Source organism: Physeter macrocephalus, chromosome 11, assembly GCF_002837175.3.
Source record: "Physeter macrocephalus isolate SW-GA chromosome 11, ASM283717v5, whole genome shotgun sequence".
Lineage (NCBI taxonomy): Eukaryota > Metazoa > Chordata > Mammalia > Artiodactyla > Physeteridae > Physeter > Physeter macrocephalus.
Genome location: NC_041224.1, coordinates 120,441,563 through 120,460,357, shown reverse-complemented (window position 1 = coordinate 120,460,357; position 18,795 = coordinate 120,441,563). Strand labels below are relative to the sequence as shown.

The 18,795-nt window shown below is 34.7% G+C and overlaps 1 protein-coding gene across 10 annotated transcripts in view; it reads right to left on the bottom strand.

The window, feature by feature from the left end:
* MIPOL1 (mirror-image polydactyly 1) overlaps nucleotides 1–18,795 on the bottom strand; it is a 320,015-nt gene that overhangs the window by 209,726 nt on the left and 91,494 nt on the right. For all 10 annotated transcript variants that reach the window (XM_055088396.1, XM_024116474.3, XM_055088395.1 and 7 more), the window contains one exon: nucleotides 8,342–8,471. In XM_055088396.1, the coding sequence (XP_054944371.1) occupies nucleotides 8,342–8,471 (130 nt within the window). The remainder of the gene's footprint in view (nucleotides 1–8,341; nucleotides 8,472–18,795) is intronic.

The window sequence follows — 18,795 nt, the reverse complement described above, 5'->3', positions numbered from 1 at the left end:
AAGAAATAAATGGAATCCAAATCAGAAAAGAAGAAGTAAAGCTGTCACTGTTTTCAGATGACATGATACTATACATAGAGAATCCTAAAGATGATATCAGAAAACTACTAGAGCTAATCAATGAATTTGGTAAAGCAGCAGGATACAAAATTAATGCACAGAAATCTCTTGCATTCCTATACACTAATGATGAAAAATCTGAAAGAGAACTTAAGGAAACATCCCATTTTCCACTGCAACAAAAAGAATAAAATACCTAGGAATAAACTCACCTAAGGAGACAAAAGACCTGTATGCAAAAAACTATAAGACACTGATGAAAGGAATTAAAGATGATACAAATAGATGGAGAGATATACCATGTTCTTGGATTGGAAGAATCAACAATGTGAAAATGACTCTACTACCCAAAGCAATCTACAGATTCAATGCAATCCCTATCAAACTACCACTGGCATTTTTTACAGAACTAGAACAAAAAATTTCACAATTTGTATGGAAACACAAAAGACCCCGAATAGCCAAAGCAATCTTGAGAACAAAAAATGGAGCTGGAGGAATCAGGCTCCCTGACTTCAGACTATACTACAAACCTACAGTAATCAAGACAGTATGGTACTGGCACAAAAACAGAAATACAGATCAATGGAACAGGATAGAAAGCCCAGAGATAAACCCACACACATATGGTCACCTTATCTTTGATAAAGGAGGGAAGGATATACAGTGGAGAAAAGACAGCCTCTTCAATAAGTGGTGCTGGGAAAACTGGACAGCTACATGTAAAAGTATGAAATTAGAACAATCCCTAACACCACACACAAGAATAAACTCAAAATGGGTTAAAGACCTAAATGTAAGGCCAGACACTATCAAACTCTTAGAGGAAAACATAGGCAGAACACTCTATGGCATAAATCACAGCAGGATCCTTTTGGACCCATCTCCTAGAGAAATAAATGTAAGGCCAGACACCATCAAACTGTTAGAGGAAAACATAGGCAGAACACTCTATGACATAAATCGCAGGAAGATCTTTTTTGACCCACCTCCTAGAGAAATGGAAATAAAAATAAAAAAACACAAATGGGACCTAATCAAACTTAAAACCTTTTGCACAGCAAAGGAAACCATAAACAAGACGAAAAGACGACCCTCAGAATGGGAGAAAATATTTGCAAATGAAGCAACTGACAAAGAATTAATCTCCAAAATATACAAACAGCTCATGCAGCTCAATATCAAAAAAACAAACAACCCAATCCCAAAATTGGCAGAAGATCTAAATTGACATTTCTCCAAAGAAGATATACAGATTGCCAAGAAACACATGAAAGAATGCTCAACATCATTAATCATTAGAGAAATGCAAATTAAAACTACAATGAGATATCATCTCACACTGGTCAGAATGGCCATCATCAAAAAATCTACAAGCAATAAATGCTGGAGAGGTGTGGAGAAAAGAGAACCCTCTTGCATTGTTGGCGAGAATGTAAATTGATACAGCCACTATGGAGAACAGTATGGAGGTTCCTTAAAAAACTAAAAATAGAACTACCATAAGACTCAGCAATCCCACTACTGGGCATATACCCTGAGAAAACCATAATTCAAAAGACTCATGTACCAAAATGTTCACTGCAGCTCTATTTACAATAGCCAGGACATGGAAGCAACTAAGTGTCCATCGACAGATGAATGGATAAAGAAGATGTGGCATAAATGTACAATGGAATATTACTCAGCCATAAAAAGGAATGAAACTGAGCTATTTGTAGTGAGGTGGATGGACCCAGAGACTGTCATACAGAATGAAGTAAAGAGGGAAGAGATATGGGGACATATGTATATGCATAACTGATTCACTTTGTTATAAAGCAGACACTGACACACCATTGTAAAGCAATTATACTCTAATAGATGTTAAAAAAAAAAAAAAAAAAAGAAAGCCCAGAGATAAACCCACATACATATGGTCACCTTATCTTTGATAAAGGAGGCAAGAATATACCATGGAGAAAAGACAGCCTCTTCAATAAGTGGTGCTGGGAAACTGGACAGCTACATGTAAAAGAAAGAAATTAGAACACTCCCTAACACCATACACAAAAATAAACCCAAAATGGATTAAAGACCTAAATGTAAGGCCAGACACTATAAAACTCTCAGAGAATAACATAGGCAGAACACTCTATGACATAAATCACAGCAAGATCCTTTTTGACCCACCTCCTAGAGAAATGGAAATAAAAACAAAAATAAACAAATGGGACCTAATGAAATTTAAAAGCTTATGCAGAGCAAAGGAAAACATAAACAAGACGAAAAGAAAGACAACCCTCAGAATGGGAAAAAATATTTGCAAATGAAGCAACTGACAAAGGATTAATCTCCAAAATTTACAAGCAGCTAATGCAGCTCAATATCAAAAAAACAAACAACGCAATCCAAAAATGGGCAAAAGACCTAAATAGACATTTCTCCAAAGAAGATATACAGATTGCCAACAAACACATGAAAGAATGCTCAACATCATTAATCATTAGAGAAATGCAAATCAAAACCACAATGAGGTATCACCTCACACCCGTCAGAATGGCCATCATCAAAAAATCTACAAACAATAAATGCTGGAGAGGGTGTGGAGAAAAGGGAACCCATGGGAATGTAATGGGAATGTAAATTGATACAGCCACTATGGAGAACAGTTTGGAGGGTCCTTAAAAAACTAAAAATATAACTACCATACAACTGAGCAATCCCACTACTGGGCATATACCCTGAGAAAAACATAATTCAACAAGACTCATGTACCACAATGTTCACTGCAGCTCTATTTACAATAGCCAGGACGTGGAAGCAACCTGTGTCCATCGACAGATGAATGGATATAGAAGATGTGGCACATATATACAATGGAATATTACTCAGCCATAAAAAGAAATGCATTTGAGTTATTTGTGGTGATTGGATGGACCTAGAGACTGTCATACAGAGTGAAGTAAGTCAGAAAGAGAAAGACAAATACCGTATGCTAACACATATATGGAATCTTAGAAAAAAAAAAAAGGTTCTGAAGAACCTAGGGGCAGAACAGGAAGATGCAGACGTAGAGAATGGACTTGAGGACACAGGGAGGGGGAAGGGTAAGCTGGGACGAAATGAGAGAGTGGCGTGGACATATATACACTACCAAATGTATAATAGATAGCTAGTGGGAAGCAGCCATATAGCACAGGGAGATCAGCTCGGTGCTTTGTGACCACCTAGAGGGGTGGGATAGGGAGGGTGGGAGAGAGACGCAGGAGGGAGGAGATATGGGGATATATGTATATATACAGCTGATCCACTTTGTTATAAAGGAGAAACTAACACATCATTGTAAAGCAATTATACTCCAATAAAGATGTTAAAAAAAAGCTGGAATACTCCAAGCAACAAAATAACATAGTATTCGATTATAATTCAAAGTATTAAATGAATATCAATGAGTCCATACAGATATAACTAAATAAAAAATGAGGGATACTAATGTCTTGTACTGAAGAATTACAAATAATTTATGTAGATATTCTCTGCTGAGGAAGCTAGAACTCAATTAACCTCCTAGCCCACACTCCCCAGCCCCATCATTGAGTATGGGCTGCACTTTAGTGATTTGCTTCAAAGAGTAGAGTATGAAAGAGGAATGTGGGTAACTTTACAGAAGAGAAACATGGCAAGTACTACCTTGCCCAGGTGACCAAGATTAACATCACTAGCTGTAAGTCATATTGATAGACGATAACCTTGAAATGATGTGATGAAAATGGCATTTCACCCCTGTAACTCTCTGTCCCATAAAACCAATACCTCAGTCTAATCATGAGAAAAACTTCAGAAAAACTGAAATTGAGAAACATTCTATAAAATACCTGACCAATATTCCAGAACTGTCATCAAAAACAAGGAAAGTCTGAGAAAATGTCACACAGCAGAGTAGGCAACAGAGACACAGTAACTAAATGTCTATGGAATCCTGGATAGGATCTTGGAAAGTAAAAAGGACATCTGGGAAAAGTAGTGAAATCTGAATAAAGTGTGGCCTTTAGTAAACAGTTGTATAACAATGTTGATTTCTCCCCTGTGACATATGTACCATAGTAATGTAAGATGTTAGCAATAAGGGAAACTGGGTGAGGGTTATAGGAACTCTGTACTATCTTCACAACTTTTCTGTAAATCTGAAAGTATTCTAAAATAAATAGTTTATTGAAAAAAAAAAGGCCAAGTAAAGATGATGGAGTGAAATCTGAACACGGAAAACTATGTATCCCATCACATTCCACTTGAATGGAAGATAAAAATTAATCAAACAGCAAAGGAAGCAGGACACCATGTAGTAATTTTTAAAAGTAGGGATAAGGTGGAGAGTGGAAAAATGATTTTGAACAGGTTCAACTACTCTTTTTACACATGAAAATAGGTATTGAGAAAAGACAGTGACCTCACCAAATCCTGGAAATTTTTCACTAATACCACACAGCTTGGAAATAACCTGAGAGACCAATGAGTTGAACCAGAGAAAAGTAAAGAAAATCTTCCTGCATTACTGAAGAATCTTTACAGAGAAAACAAGAATCATCAGGGCTGGCCATTTTTTTTTTTTTTTTACTACACTGGTGGAACAAATAAAAGCCCAAAAGAAATACTCCATGGAATCAGGATATCCACAAGACAAGACAGAGTGAGCCGTCAGAGCAGTGCAAGTCACCAAACAAAGTCCTACAAGCAGAGGACAGAACTTCAAACAAAATTGGTATCTAGCCCCAAGGAGGTCTTCCCAACTACTACTCTTACCCCACTGCCTTACAGCAATGAAGAAAAGTGGCCCAGAAGCAATACCTAGCTAAGTATCAGAGGAGAAGGCAAATAGGTTTCAAATAATATGAAATGTTTATCAAGGAAAATTCACTTGCACTATATCAGAACAAAGAAAAGTTCCTGACAATTTAAGCATGAGTAAGATGAAGAGAAATGACATGCCAACTATGAATTCACCACAAACACATGACAAAATATCATGCAAATGAGATAAAGATCATAATAGAAAAGATAACATAAACCAAGAGAAAGAAGAAAATTGTCCTATCGTGGTTGGCATTCTAGAAAAACATATGAAGAATATGAATTCAATAAAAGAAGTTCAAAGAGAAGATGCCAAAACAAAAGAGTAGATGAATAGGAAAATTGAAAACTTAAGGATAGACTTGAAACTTATATAATTAAAAAAAGAAAGAAAAGAAAACTTAAGGGAACACTGAGAATAAATAAACAAAATATTTAATAAATGAACTAGAAAGAACAGGGAATGGGACAGTAACAATTGGAATTACTAACTAAAGGAAAGGCTTAAGAGTATCACAGTGAATGCAGAGAAAAAGACAGGAATTAAAATAATTATTGAAGAGATAATAGATAAGGATAAAAGTTCCTTATAAAAATAATTGAAGTCTCTAAAATGGAAAACCTAAAAAACAAATGTAAAATTTCCCTGAAATAAAGGAAGAATCAAATAGTCTTTAGAAAGGCATGCTGTGATTCTAAAAATATTACAGATCAACGTGAACATACTGATTAAGTTGTTCTACTTCAAGAATAAAGAAAGAATCATTCAAGTACCCAGGTAGAAAAGATTAAACCACCTATAAGTGAGGAAAAAAGCAATATGATTGACCTCAGACTTCTTTTCAGCCAAACTCAATGTCAGAAAAGTCAGTAACATTTTTACAGTGTTTAGAATGAAAAAATACTTGAGCCAAGAATTTTATTCATAACCAATTTGAATATAAGGATAACAAACAGCCAGTCTGGAGTATGTTAAAGTAGAGAATAAAGTATTTATAAACCCTTCCTTAAAAAACTATTTGAAAACGAAATTTGGTTATCCATGAACTCCCCACAATAAAGAACTCAGGTGTAAAAATGCCATGTATGATAAAAGTTCGAGTAGTGATTATTCAACCCTTTTAAATATAAAATAAAGGTTAAACAAGGGGGGCACTTTGGCTATAGAATCCAATACAGCTTTTACAAATTTTTTAAAAGTAGAATTCATAAAGAAAAAGAAAAAAAGGAGTTTAAAACTGTTATTTATTTCGTAGCTGAGAGTCAAATAATATTGCTTAACTAAAACACTGCACAAAAAATATTGATGAGATTCCAACACCTTAATGTTTTTCTGTCTCTTAAATTTACACAGTCCTTTAGGGAATTAATATATCTTATTGAGAGAAAACACTGCCTGAAGTTCAAAAATTTCTTCAGTTTCACTTCAATTGATTATTACTCTTCAATTCAAGTAACATATAGCATTTGCTACAAGTCAAGTATTTTTCAATACTTATTAAATCATTTAGTCCTCATAACAACCAATATAAAATAGCCACTATTTCCATTTTGTAGACAAAAAACAGAGTCCCAGAAACTGAATAATCTGTCCATGACTGTACAGCTAGGAAGCAAAAGAGTGAAGATTCAAAGACAGGTACCTGTGTCTGGAATCTGTGCTCTTCACCTCTATAATATAATGCCTCTCAAATAAAACAAAATGTAGAAAATGAATTAATTTTTATCAAATTAATTCTATGTATGCATCTATTCAACCATCTCTTCTTCCAGACAGTAGTGTTTATATAAACAAAGAGAAATGTTTGGAATAATGTTTCCCTATTGATAAATATAGTTATTTGGGAGTAGGCAGTGTGGAATTTAGCTAAATTTTAAAATTTATTTTTAGTTGTCAATGAGTTAATGTTTTATAATGAGTCTCTCCATTTGCTTTTTGAATGAGCCTTCAAAAAAAAATGAAACCATTAATATAAACAAAAACCAAATCACATTACCTAGTCACAACCTGAACGCTACAATATTAATTATTTAATGATTCTGTCTAATGAACCTCCATGGGTTTTTTTTTGTCTTGTCTTTTGTTTTTTGGCCATGCCCTGCGGCTTGTGGGATCTTAGTTCTCCAACCAGGGATCGAACCCCCCGTGCCCCCTGCATAGGAAGGGCGGAGTCCACTGGACCGCCAAGGAGTTTCCCACCACGTTTTTTTTTTTTTTTTTTTTGTGGTATGCGGGCCTCCCTCTGCCGTGGCCTCTCCCGCCGTGGAGCACAGGCTCCGGACGCGCAGGCCCAGCGGCCACGGCTCACGGGCCCAGCCGCTCCGCGGCACGTGGGATCCCCCTAGACCGAGGCGCGAACCCGGTTCCCCTGCACCGGCAGGCGGACGCGCAACCACAGCGCCACCAGGGAAGCCCCCTTTTTTTTTTTTTTTGCGCAGGCTCAGTAGTTGTGGCTCACGGGCACAGTTGCTCCGCGGCATGTGGGATCTTCCCAGACCAGGGCTCGAACCCGTGACCCCTGCATTGGCAGGCAGATTCTCAACCACTGCGCCACCAGGGAAGCCCCCCACCACGTTTTAATTAGTATTTTATTGTGATTCCTCAGAGGCTAGCACAATATTGGGCACAGCAAACATTCGATAAATATATTGAGGGATCAACATAAAAATATTAGATTACTACATTCTATCTATCTTGCAAGTTACATCTCTAGATGCTCTAGGGCCTTTCTACCCAAAGTGGACTCCTTAGATTAACATCATTTGCATGACCTGGGAGCTTGAAAAAAGGCAGAATCTCAGGCTCCACTCCAGACATTATCTAACAAGAATCTGCATTTTAACAATATTCCCCAAATGATTGTAGTGCACATTAAAACTGGAGAAGTAATTCTTTCCAGAGCATTGTTTCTCTAAGTGCAATACATTATTTACCTATACCAGAATCACCGGGTTCGCTTGCTAAAAATGTAGATTCTCAGGCTCTACCCTATTTCAGGTGTCAGGTTTCAGTTTAGAACCCACAGCTAAAAGACGTAAAAAGTAGTGTAGAATAGGAATGAGCACAATAAGCAGAGACCAGTAAAAGAACCCAGAGAGCTGAAATAAATCAAGGAGGTGATAATAAGGAGAGGGAAGAAAAGAGGAGTCACAAAGGAAGGTAGAGTAAGGATATCAACAACAGAACTATGAAGAAATAAAGAAAGTAACTGTACTAAGAGTGTTGTGCATTTCTTTCTTTCTTTTCTTTTTTCTTTCTTTCTTTTTTTTTTTTTTTTAGTGACTGAAAACTACTAGCATGCCAAAAGTTTTAGAAAAAGACTGTGGGGATATGGAATTTACCACTGTAACATATAAGCATCAGTAACATTTTAAAACATGTAACCACCACATAATTCATGTACTTTATAAATGCTCCTAATGTCATATGTAGTTTTAAATGTGTACATACAGTTTTAGAGACATTTCCATATGCTTGGATCGTGCAACTGCTTCATCTCTCTCCTCATTGGCTAACTGCAGTCGAGACATAATAGCTTCATCACGTTCTCTCTGTGCAAAATACACCTCTTCAACCAGAGCTACCAAAATATATAATTCATAATTAATTAGCGAAAATAAAAGAAAAATGCATACTTTTAGCAAAAATAAAAAGCAAAAAAAATATTTTATTCAACTGAGTTAGCATCAATTAATTTGTTTACTTGAGAAAACATTAACTTTTTAAGCTACTGCAAAATTGAGATACTATTTCATACCCATAAAAGCAAAAATTAAAAGGTCAAACAGTAAAAAATATTGAGCTCGTGAAATAAAGGAAACACTCAAATATACTGCAGATAGGTACATATGTTTCGACAATCATCTGATGAGCAATTTGGCATGCTAAAGTTGTGCCTAGTCCATAACCTGGCAAATCTCCTCTTTGGTATGAAGCCTAGAGAAATTCTTGCACATGTGCACAAGGAAACATGTATAAAAATGCTTAGGAACAATGTATAAAAATGTTTATTTCAGCATGATATAATAGCAAAAACTTACAAATAACCCAATTGTCCAATAACTGGAGCAGGAATAAATAAATTACTATACATTAAAAATGGAATACTATGCAGCATTTAAATGAATTAACTATGGACAAATGGACAAATCTCAAAAATGAAAATTTGACAAAAATAGCAAGTTGCAAAATAAAGCAAATCTATTATTCGTGGATAGACACAATTAGTAAAAAGTATTAAAATGAACATGGAAATGATAAACACCAAATTCAGGACAGTAGTTACCTCAGTAAGATGATGGAAGGAGAGGAAAGAGGAGAGTAAATGGGGGCAGAGTTGTGTTGGTTTAGCACTGAACATCTCCGGGAGCACCATTTATATCGATTATAATACAAATGACATCATGTAAATTTCTGCAGCACTATATAGGGAGCTTTTATGTTACCTGAAACTGTCATTTCTCAAACTTAATTTCTACTTGATATCTTACATAACTTTTAAAATATCACTGCAATTTTAGACAGAAAGGGGCTCAAATACTTGGATCACTGAACCAAATTTATTTATACTGTCAAACCACAAAATAAACTTAGGAAAGACATTTGAAATGTTCTTTTAGGTCATAAAACACTGGGTTTCTGCTAAGATTTGTCATAGACTAATACACTGTTAATCAAGATAGTTACTTTTATATTACTTAAATTATAAGTAATGGAAAAGAAAAAAAACCCTGAGAAAAAAGCAACTGTATCTTTTCCATAATACAGTATATAATGGAACATGCAATGGCAAAGCAAAAATCAAAACTACTTCTAAGAAGCTAAGCCTTAGGGAAGATGAATAAATTAATTAATTCATCAAATATTTATCAAACTCCTGTGGCAGTCATCAATCCAGTTTTAAGGAATATGAATATAGCAGTCTAAGAAGGCCTTGTCATCCTAGAGTATACATTCTACTACAGGGAAACAGACAGTAGAGAGAAACACAGGCCAAAAATTCGGTAGGTAGGTAGGTATGTAGATAGATTGCTTTGAAGGAAAATACAGCTGTATCAGAGAAAAGAGTGATTTGGTAGATGGGGAATAGGGCAGACTATTTTAGAAAGGGTGGTCAGAAAAGACCTTTTTAAATAAGTGACATTTCAGCACATTCAAATAAGGGAAGAGTAACCATATTCATATTTGAAAGTAGACTAAGCTGAAGAAAAACCGGGACAAAGGCCCTAAAAGTATCAGCGACATAACAGCAATACGGCTGGAGCACAGAGAGGGTGAGAGTTTTGGGAGATCACACTGTAAGTCACAGCAAGGAATTAAGATCTCATCTAAATATGATGGTAGCCAATGGCGGTTTCTGAGCAAGGAAATGACAGCATCACATTTACGTTTAAAAAGGAATTCTGGCTTCCAGGTGAGAAGTAGTTCATAGGTGGGGCAAACATGGAAGCAAATTCCAGTAGGGAGACTATAGGAGTGGTTCAAGCAAGAGTTCACTTCAATAACCCACAAGAATAACCCTTTCCCTGAAACTTTAAGCTACCTAGAAATAAATATCAACTTCTAGAATAGGAACAATTTGAACAGATCTGTGTTTCAGAAGGAAACTCCCAGAGATTAGCATTCAGTGTGTGGAAGATGCAGGGATCACCTGCATCAACTTTCAAAAGTTGCAGGTTGGATTGTACACGCCCCTTAACCCAATATTAGATTATTATAAAAGTCCATATAAGAAACAATGAAACCCTGAATTAAGACAAGGGCAGCACAAAAGAGAAAGAACATAGATTCAATTCATAACAAAAAGTTAAGTATGGGGCTTCCCTGGTGGCGCAGTGGTTGAGAGTCCGCCTGCCGATGCAGGGAACACGGGTTCGTGCCCCAGTCCGGGAAGATCCCACATGCCGCAGGGCGGCTGGGCCCGTGAGCCATGCCCGCTGGTGTACCACAAAAAAAAAAAAAAAAAAAAAAAAAAGTTAAGTATGTACCAAACTTCAGAGGAGAGAAAAATAGGACAGGTGACTTCACTAAGGCATCCCTCAACCTATCAAAAGGTAATCTCCATGAAACTCTGGGGTAAACAGGCTACTCTTCTTACTGCTGCCACATAGATTCCAAGGCAAAAAAAAAAAAAAAAAAGTCTTAGCTCAGCATTCAAGGAAAACTGGAGTCTAGCTCTAGCCTACTTTCCAGCATCATCTACCACCATATTCCCTTTAGGACAGTATTTCACAAAATACAGGATGTGAAACACATTTTTTAATAGTTATGTCACTTTAATGTATATTAGAAAACCATAACTAGCACATCAGACTTATAATATCTCTGAGTGGCATTTAATTTAATGTCCAATTAAAATTCAAATTTCTTTAAATTACCCATATTGTTGAGGTAGATGCCAAAAAAGGGTAATTTTCCATTATTTCATTTATTTAAAGTTCAAAAACAAAAAAGAATGGCCTGGCTATTAAACTTAGGATAATGGTTACTAACTTTTGGAGGTAGTACTAGAAGGGAGGATGAGGAACTTTTAGTGATATCTGGTGATATTCTATTGGTAATATTTGGTTTTTTTACATCTGGGTGCTGGTTATACAAGTGTGTTCGCTTTCTGAGATTCATAAAACTGCACCGTTATTTGTGCACTTTTTGGGTACAGACATTAAAACTAAAAAAAATTCCATTAAAATATATATTTATCTAGTTAAAAAGATGAGATTTTTAAAGAAAAACTAAGTGAATAACAGGAAAAAAGTTAGCATATATGATAAAATCTTTGAGAGTGTATGTTAGGATTAAATTTTAAGCAACACAGCCTTGTCCTTCTGGTCAAGACAGGGTAACAGGATCCAAATTTGTATTCTCACTTAAAACTATTTTTTTTAATGGACAAAACATGCATGGGATGACAGCTTTCAAGATGATAAGGAAACAAAGACAGTGACCTGAGAGAGGAAAACAAAGGAGTTGAGCCCTACGACTGGCCCAGCTTAATACATTGAAAGTTTTCTGGACATGGCACAGGAAAGGAAGAATCCAGGAGGAGGCCAGCAGACTCCACAATTTGAAGAGAGAAGAGTCTAGGGAAACCAAAGCAGCTAGAATTCACAAGACAGACTATCAGAGGAAAAAACAGCTGCAAAGAGAGAAAGCTTTGGAGACATGCAGAAGGTATTCCTCAAGAAATCAGCTGATGACTGAGCACACACATGTGAGTAAACTACCCATGCAGGGGAAAGAGCCACCTGAAAGTTTTAGAGGCATCAGTGCCCTGAGCTCCACAAAACCAAAAATAGTACGTGTTCCCACTAGCCAGATTGGAAAAACTCATGATTCATGAACTACTACATAGAATACACAGAAGGGTCTTGCTTCAGTAGTGGGGATTAATTAACCCTAGACTAAACACTGCTCTGGTAATAACCTACCTATCTTTAAAGCATGACCCAGAAGGAGTGACCTGTTTCCAAGAAACATAACTATATCTCAGAACGAAGCTCAAAAATATTTTATAAAAATACAAAAATACCAGCTTCCCAAATAGTAAAGTTCATCATGTCTGATATCCAATTATGAGGCATGCAATCAAGCAGCAAAATTAGGACACATAAAGAAAATTTAATCAGCTAAAACTGATCAACATTAACTAATACATAACCTTATTTCATGTATGTTTCTTTTTAAAAACACCTTAGTTAATATATATTATTGATTTATTAGCACTGAACTCATGGCCAACAGTACAATAACTCATGCCTGAACAAAGTTTATCCATAACATAACAACACAGCCTTCCGTGCTTCGGAAACATTAGATTGCATTTCAGCACGGAGCTGTTTTAAACAGTGAAATCACCAATAGAAGGTAAAAAATGCAATAAATGTAGCACTAAATAAGCTGCAAAAAGGACACTTATTTACAATATAAGAGCTGAAACATAAAAGCAGAGTGTGGCCTTAAGATGATCAGATTGTTTTTCTTTTCTTGGTGTGTCATTTTGGTAATATTGATAGATTTTTAAATGGTAAACCAACCTTGCATTCCACAAAATAAATCACAGTTCCAAATGCAAAACCTGAAATTATAAAAGTTCTAGAGGAAAACCTCTTTGACTTTAGGTAGGCAAAGTTTCCTAACTATAATAATAGCAAAGCATAAACCAATTTTTAAAAATTGGTAAGTAGGACTTTAATTCAATTAAAAATTTCCACTCTTCAAAAGATGCTAAGGAAATGAAAAGACAAGCCACAGACTGGAAGAAAATAATTGCAAAGCATATATCTGACAAAAAGACTTGTATCTAGAACATAATTTTAAAAACTCTCAAAGCTCAATAACAAGGAAACAAAAAACCCAATTAAAAATTGGGCAAAAAACTTGAACACTTTTTTCAAAGTAGATATATTGATGGTAATAAACACAAGAAAATGTGCTCAACAACTTTAGTCATTACAGAAATGCGAATTAAAACTATGAGATAGCCACCACACACAGCTGACCCTTGAACAACACCGGGGTTAGAGGTGGACCCCCCCCCCACCTCCTGCAGTCAAAAATCTGTGTATAACTTTACAGTTGGTCCTCTGTATCCTCTGTATCCACAGATGCAGAACCGTTGATCATGTAGTATGTATTTATTGAAAATACATACAATTTATTGAAAAAAAATGTGCATATAAGTGGACTTGCGGAGTTTAAATCGGTTTTGTTCAAGGGTTAACTATACAAACCTATTACAATGACTTATATGAAAGGCTGATTAAAGATGTTGGCAACGATGTAAAACAACCTGGAACTTTCATACACTGCTGGTGGAATGTAAGATAGTATAACCACATTATGTCAGTTTCTTAAAAAAGTAACATACCCCCACTACAAGATTCAGCTATTCCACTCTTAAGTATTTATCCAAGAGAAATTAAAGCATAGAAATTAAAGCATATGTCTAAATACAAAGACTTCAATACAAATATTCATAGCATCTTTATTTATAATGGCCAAAACCCAGAAACACCCCAAATTTTTAGTAACAGATGAATGGTTAAACTAACTATATAACAAATTGTGCTAGAACAACTGGATATTCTCATGTATAAAACCAAATGCTTTTAATCAACAGTTTAGATAAAGTTAAGGAATTCTTGCTATGAACACAGCTTTTGGAAGATCCAGTAGTTTCCAGTACAATTTTCATATATTTTTTAAGGCTGTATCATTACTCCTATGTGGTTGTCTGTGCCACATTATTCTGCTTCTATGTATCAATTCATCATGCTGTTTTGAAAGAAATTTCTGCCCATAATGTAGTACACAGTAATGAGTTTTATTTTCTCCTTCTAGTTGTATACAATGTCCTAGGAAGGATATTCATAACAGCTTAGAGAAAACAACATGATGTATTATGAAGAATATGGGCTTTAATTCAGATCCAAGGTGTTGTCACAGTAAAGTTAGACAACCTGTTTTTTTTATACTTTTCTTAAATTATGTTAGTCACCGTTCAGGTGTATAAAATGCACAGAATACCATCAGTTATGGTTATTAGGGGAAATTAAATGAGATGATATATAAAAGCTCTTAGTCAAATAAAGTAGATTCTCAACAAACGTTAGTTCCATGCCACCAATACCATCATCACCCTCAATCCACAGACTCACAATTTGGCTTCATTTCCACACATATTAAAAATGTGATTTTGATTAATTTGGACCATTTATATCTATAGCCATTTCAACATTTCTTGCTTTTTTCATTTTTACCTTTTTCATTGGCATGCAAAAACTACAAATGGGAACTGAAGGAGATATTATTCAGAACACATTCAGAACACTACAGTATAATGACATAGGTCTGTACAAAATATGATATTCTAAGATATTTTTACATTTTTACATTATAAAATACTTCTAATTTGTGGGTCAGATAGGATGCACAAAATGATGCTAAACAGTCACCTAGGTACAGATTAACATGTATGTTATATTGCCCTGTAATATTCTGGCATATTGAAAGGTTAAAACACTATTTACTAAACTTTAAATGCCGACAGGCTTCCTATCACTTCTGTATAGTGTGATGAGATCTTTATAAAGTGACATTTAATGTAAGCTGTGTTCTACTTTATATACAATAACACTTGATTGAAAAGGTAAGGCTGTTAATATCAAGGGCTTTAATAAGTCTTATTAACTCTATGCTTAAAGACAAATGCTTTACATCAAGGGTATATTTGGTCCTGTGTGATGAAAACATTTTTTCCTCTATAATGCTGTATCAACTCTAAATATATAAACAATGTGTGTATTTAAAGTATTCTAAGGTTAAATTTTAAAATGCCATAAAACACACACACACACCTGATTATACATTTTATAAATGCTAAGAAAAGTTTTCCAAAAGTATTACAAAATGATAATTTTTAACACCTATTAGGTTATATGTGAAATTTGTTGATTACGAAAAACCTGATTCTTTTTCTAGAATTCAGTACTTCTAAAGAATCAATGTGCAACTCTCAAATATTTTCAGTAAAGAAAACTTAATTGTAAACACTGAGCTTTTCCAAGGTAGATGACTATTACAAAGTTCACTAGAAAATCAATATAGCATTTTAGTTGGAATTTGCTCATTAAACACCCACAGCTCTAATGCAAATTATGATGGAATGAATAAAGCAAATACATATGCTTCTTTCTTTTTATTAAATGTAAAATCTACTGTTAATTGCATCTCGTATGTCATACAAACTTTTCTCCTTAACTATTAAATAGAAGCTTTAACAAAAGTCATTAGAGATTCTCTTTCTTTGACTTGAATAAATTTCAATATTTGTTCAGTAAAGGTTCACAGCAGTTAAATTACATTAACAAATATTATTAGCTACTATGTAAGCCAGCCCAGTAAAATACTTGTATTGTAGGTAGAACAAATCATTGGGTGTTTACAATAATATTTGGATATCTCCATTTTTAAACACGGTTATCAAATATCCTATAATTCTTAGTCAAATGAGAAAGATTCATAGAGGATCACCCCCACCCCCCACCCACAAATACTCAAATTTGTTTAGTAAGCTAATTGTTTTCTAATATAGGCAAAAGTAAATATGAAGAAGCTGAACCATACTAAGTATGAGTTTATTGAATCAAGACAGAGTACATATTTCCTTAGTAGAACCCAAGTCTATTGACAAGCCCATATTCTACACTTCTCAAACTACTTTAAAAATACAGTAGCAGTGAGACAGTATATTGGAAAACATTCTATTTTAAACACTGAATCATGATTCTCTAAATAACATAATTTGGAGGACAGACATTGCCCAGGAAAAAGAATCCATTTAACATCTTCAAGGTAGTTATGTAAACAGAAAAGGCTGAAATAAGGAGAGGGAAGAAGAAATCATTAGGATTTGAATTTGAAACATGTAAAATAATCACTGATTACAATTCAGCTACCAAAATTCTAAGCAACAAATATAACATAGATAATAGTTCGGTAAAAGACTTTATTATATATATAAGAATTTCAGATTGAGCATTTACTATTATTGCTTTACATGATGTGAAATGAATTCCTTGCAAACATAACATTTAGTGTTTTACAAAACCACCACATATATATTCCAGAACCACAAACACTATGCTATGTCTTTATTTCCTTATAATTTATAATTTCTCTTTCTTGGCATAAATTATTATAAATTTAAACACAGATGGTAAATGCCACACACCAGTAGAGAATTAACCAACCGATTCCAAGTAGTTTGATGGTTCTACTCTTGACATTACATTGCTGGATTCAACTTATTTCTTCAGAACTTCTTTTACAAGCCAGAATATTGTATTTCTAAAACTGGATTTGAATGTTCACCATTTTACATGATTACTCTGTAAATAACCTTTTCTGATTAAAAATACAGGCTCGTAGAAATGTGGGGACAGAAATGTTTTGCATAGTTTTGTAACTTTATGTGCATAATTAAAATAAACAGGATATGTTCTCATATTCTTCAGTATTATTCAAAATTATAAAATAGAATAGAATTTAATCATTTGGACATCACATATTTGATTGAACTAAGATGCTCCTAAAATCAGATTTAACACTGTTTCCAATTATTCACTATATAAACAACACTGTAATGAACATCTTTGTACACAAATCTTTATGTATATACACAGGTAATTACTAAGGAAAATTCCTAGAAGTATGATTATTACATTAAAAAAGTTTTTTAAGCTCTTTACATGTTTTAAAATTTTCCTCTGTAAAGCTGCTATAAATTTATACTTACCAAGAGTACAGAAACTGCTAAAGCTTGATTAGAAAATTACACAAAATTGTGACTTTAAGTAGCAAAAATATAAAACAGTAACTCTTTTTGGCAAAACTCGCAATCGTCATATACATGTATTGAGTACAGATAACTCAAAGAATATAAGAACACTTTCTAAAAATGGGCTTTTTACATTCATACCTTTAATATATCTGATATTAGAGCTATAAATTTTTTTACATGTTTATTGGAGTATAATTGCTTTACAATGTTGTGTTACTTTCTGCTGTATACGAAGTGAATCAGCTTTATGTACACATATATCCCCATACCACCTCCCTCTTGTGTCTCCCTTCCACCCTCCCTATCCCACCCCTCTAGGTGGTCACAAAGCACCGAGCTGATCTCCCTGTGCTATGTAGCTGCTTCCCACTAGTTATCTATTTTACATTTGGAAGTGTATATATATATGCCAATGCTACTCTCTCACTTCGTCCCAGCTTACCCTTCCCCCTCTCCGTGTCCTCAGGTCCATTCTCTACGTCTGTGTCTTTATTCCTCTCCTGCCCCTAGGTTCTTCAGAAACATTTTTTTTTTAGATTCCATATATATGTGTTAGCACACGGTATTTGTTTTTCTCTTTCTGACTTACTTCACTCCGTATGACAGACTCTAGGTCCATCCACCTCACTACAAATAACTCAATTTCCTTTCCTTTCATGGCTGAGTAATATTCTAGTGTATATATGTGCCACACCTTCTTTATCCATTCATCTGTTGATGGACACTTAGGTTGCTTCCATGTCCTGGCTATTGTAAATAGTGCTGCAATGAACATTGTGGTACATGATGATTTTTGAATTATGGTTTTCTCAGGGTATATGCCCAGTAGTGGGATTGCTGGGTTGTATGGTAGTTTTATTTTTAGTTTTTTGAGCAACCTCCATATTGTTTTTTGTATTTTTCTAAGGAACCTCCATACTGTTCTCCATAGTGGCTGTTATCAATTTACATTCCCATTACATTCCCATTGGTTCCCTTTTCTCTGCAACCTCTCCAGCATTTATTGCTTGTAGATTTTTTGATGATGGCCATTCTGACTGGTGTGAGGTGATACCTCATTGTAGTTTTGATTTGCATTTCTCTAATGATTAGTGATGTTGAGCATCCTTTCATGTGTTTGTTGGCAATCTGTATATCTTCTTTGCAGAAATGTCTATTTAGGTCTTTGCCCGTTTTTGGATTGGGTTGTTTGTTTTATAGATATTGAGCTGCATGAGCTGCTTGTAAATTTTGGAGATTAATCCTTTGTCAGTTGCTTCATTTGCAAATATTTTCTCCCATTCTGAGGGTTGTCTTTTCGTCTTATGTTTTCCTTTGCTCTGCAAAAGCTTTTAAGTTTCATTAGGTCCCATTTGTTTATTTTTGTTTTTATTTCCATTACTCTAGGAGGTGGGTCAAAAAAGATCTTCCTGCGATTTATGTCAGAGTGTTCTGCCTGTGTTTTCCTCTAAGAGTTTTATAGTGTCCAGCCTTACATTTAGGTCTTTAATCCATTTTGGGTTTATTTTTGTGTATGGTGTTAGGGAGTGTTCTAATTTCATTCTTTTACATGTAGCTGTCCAAT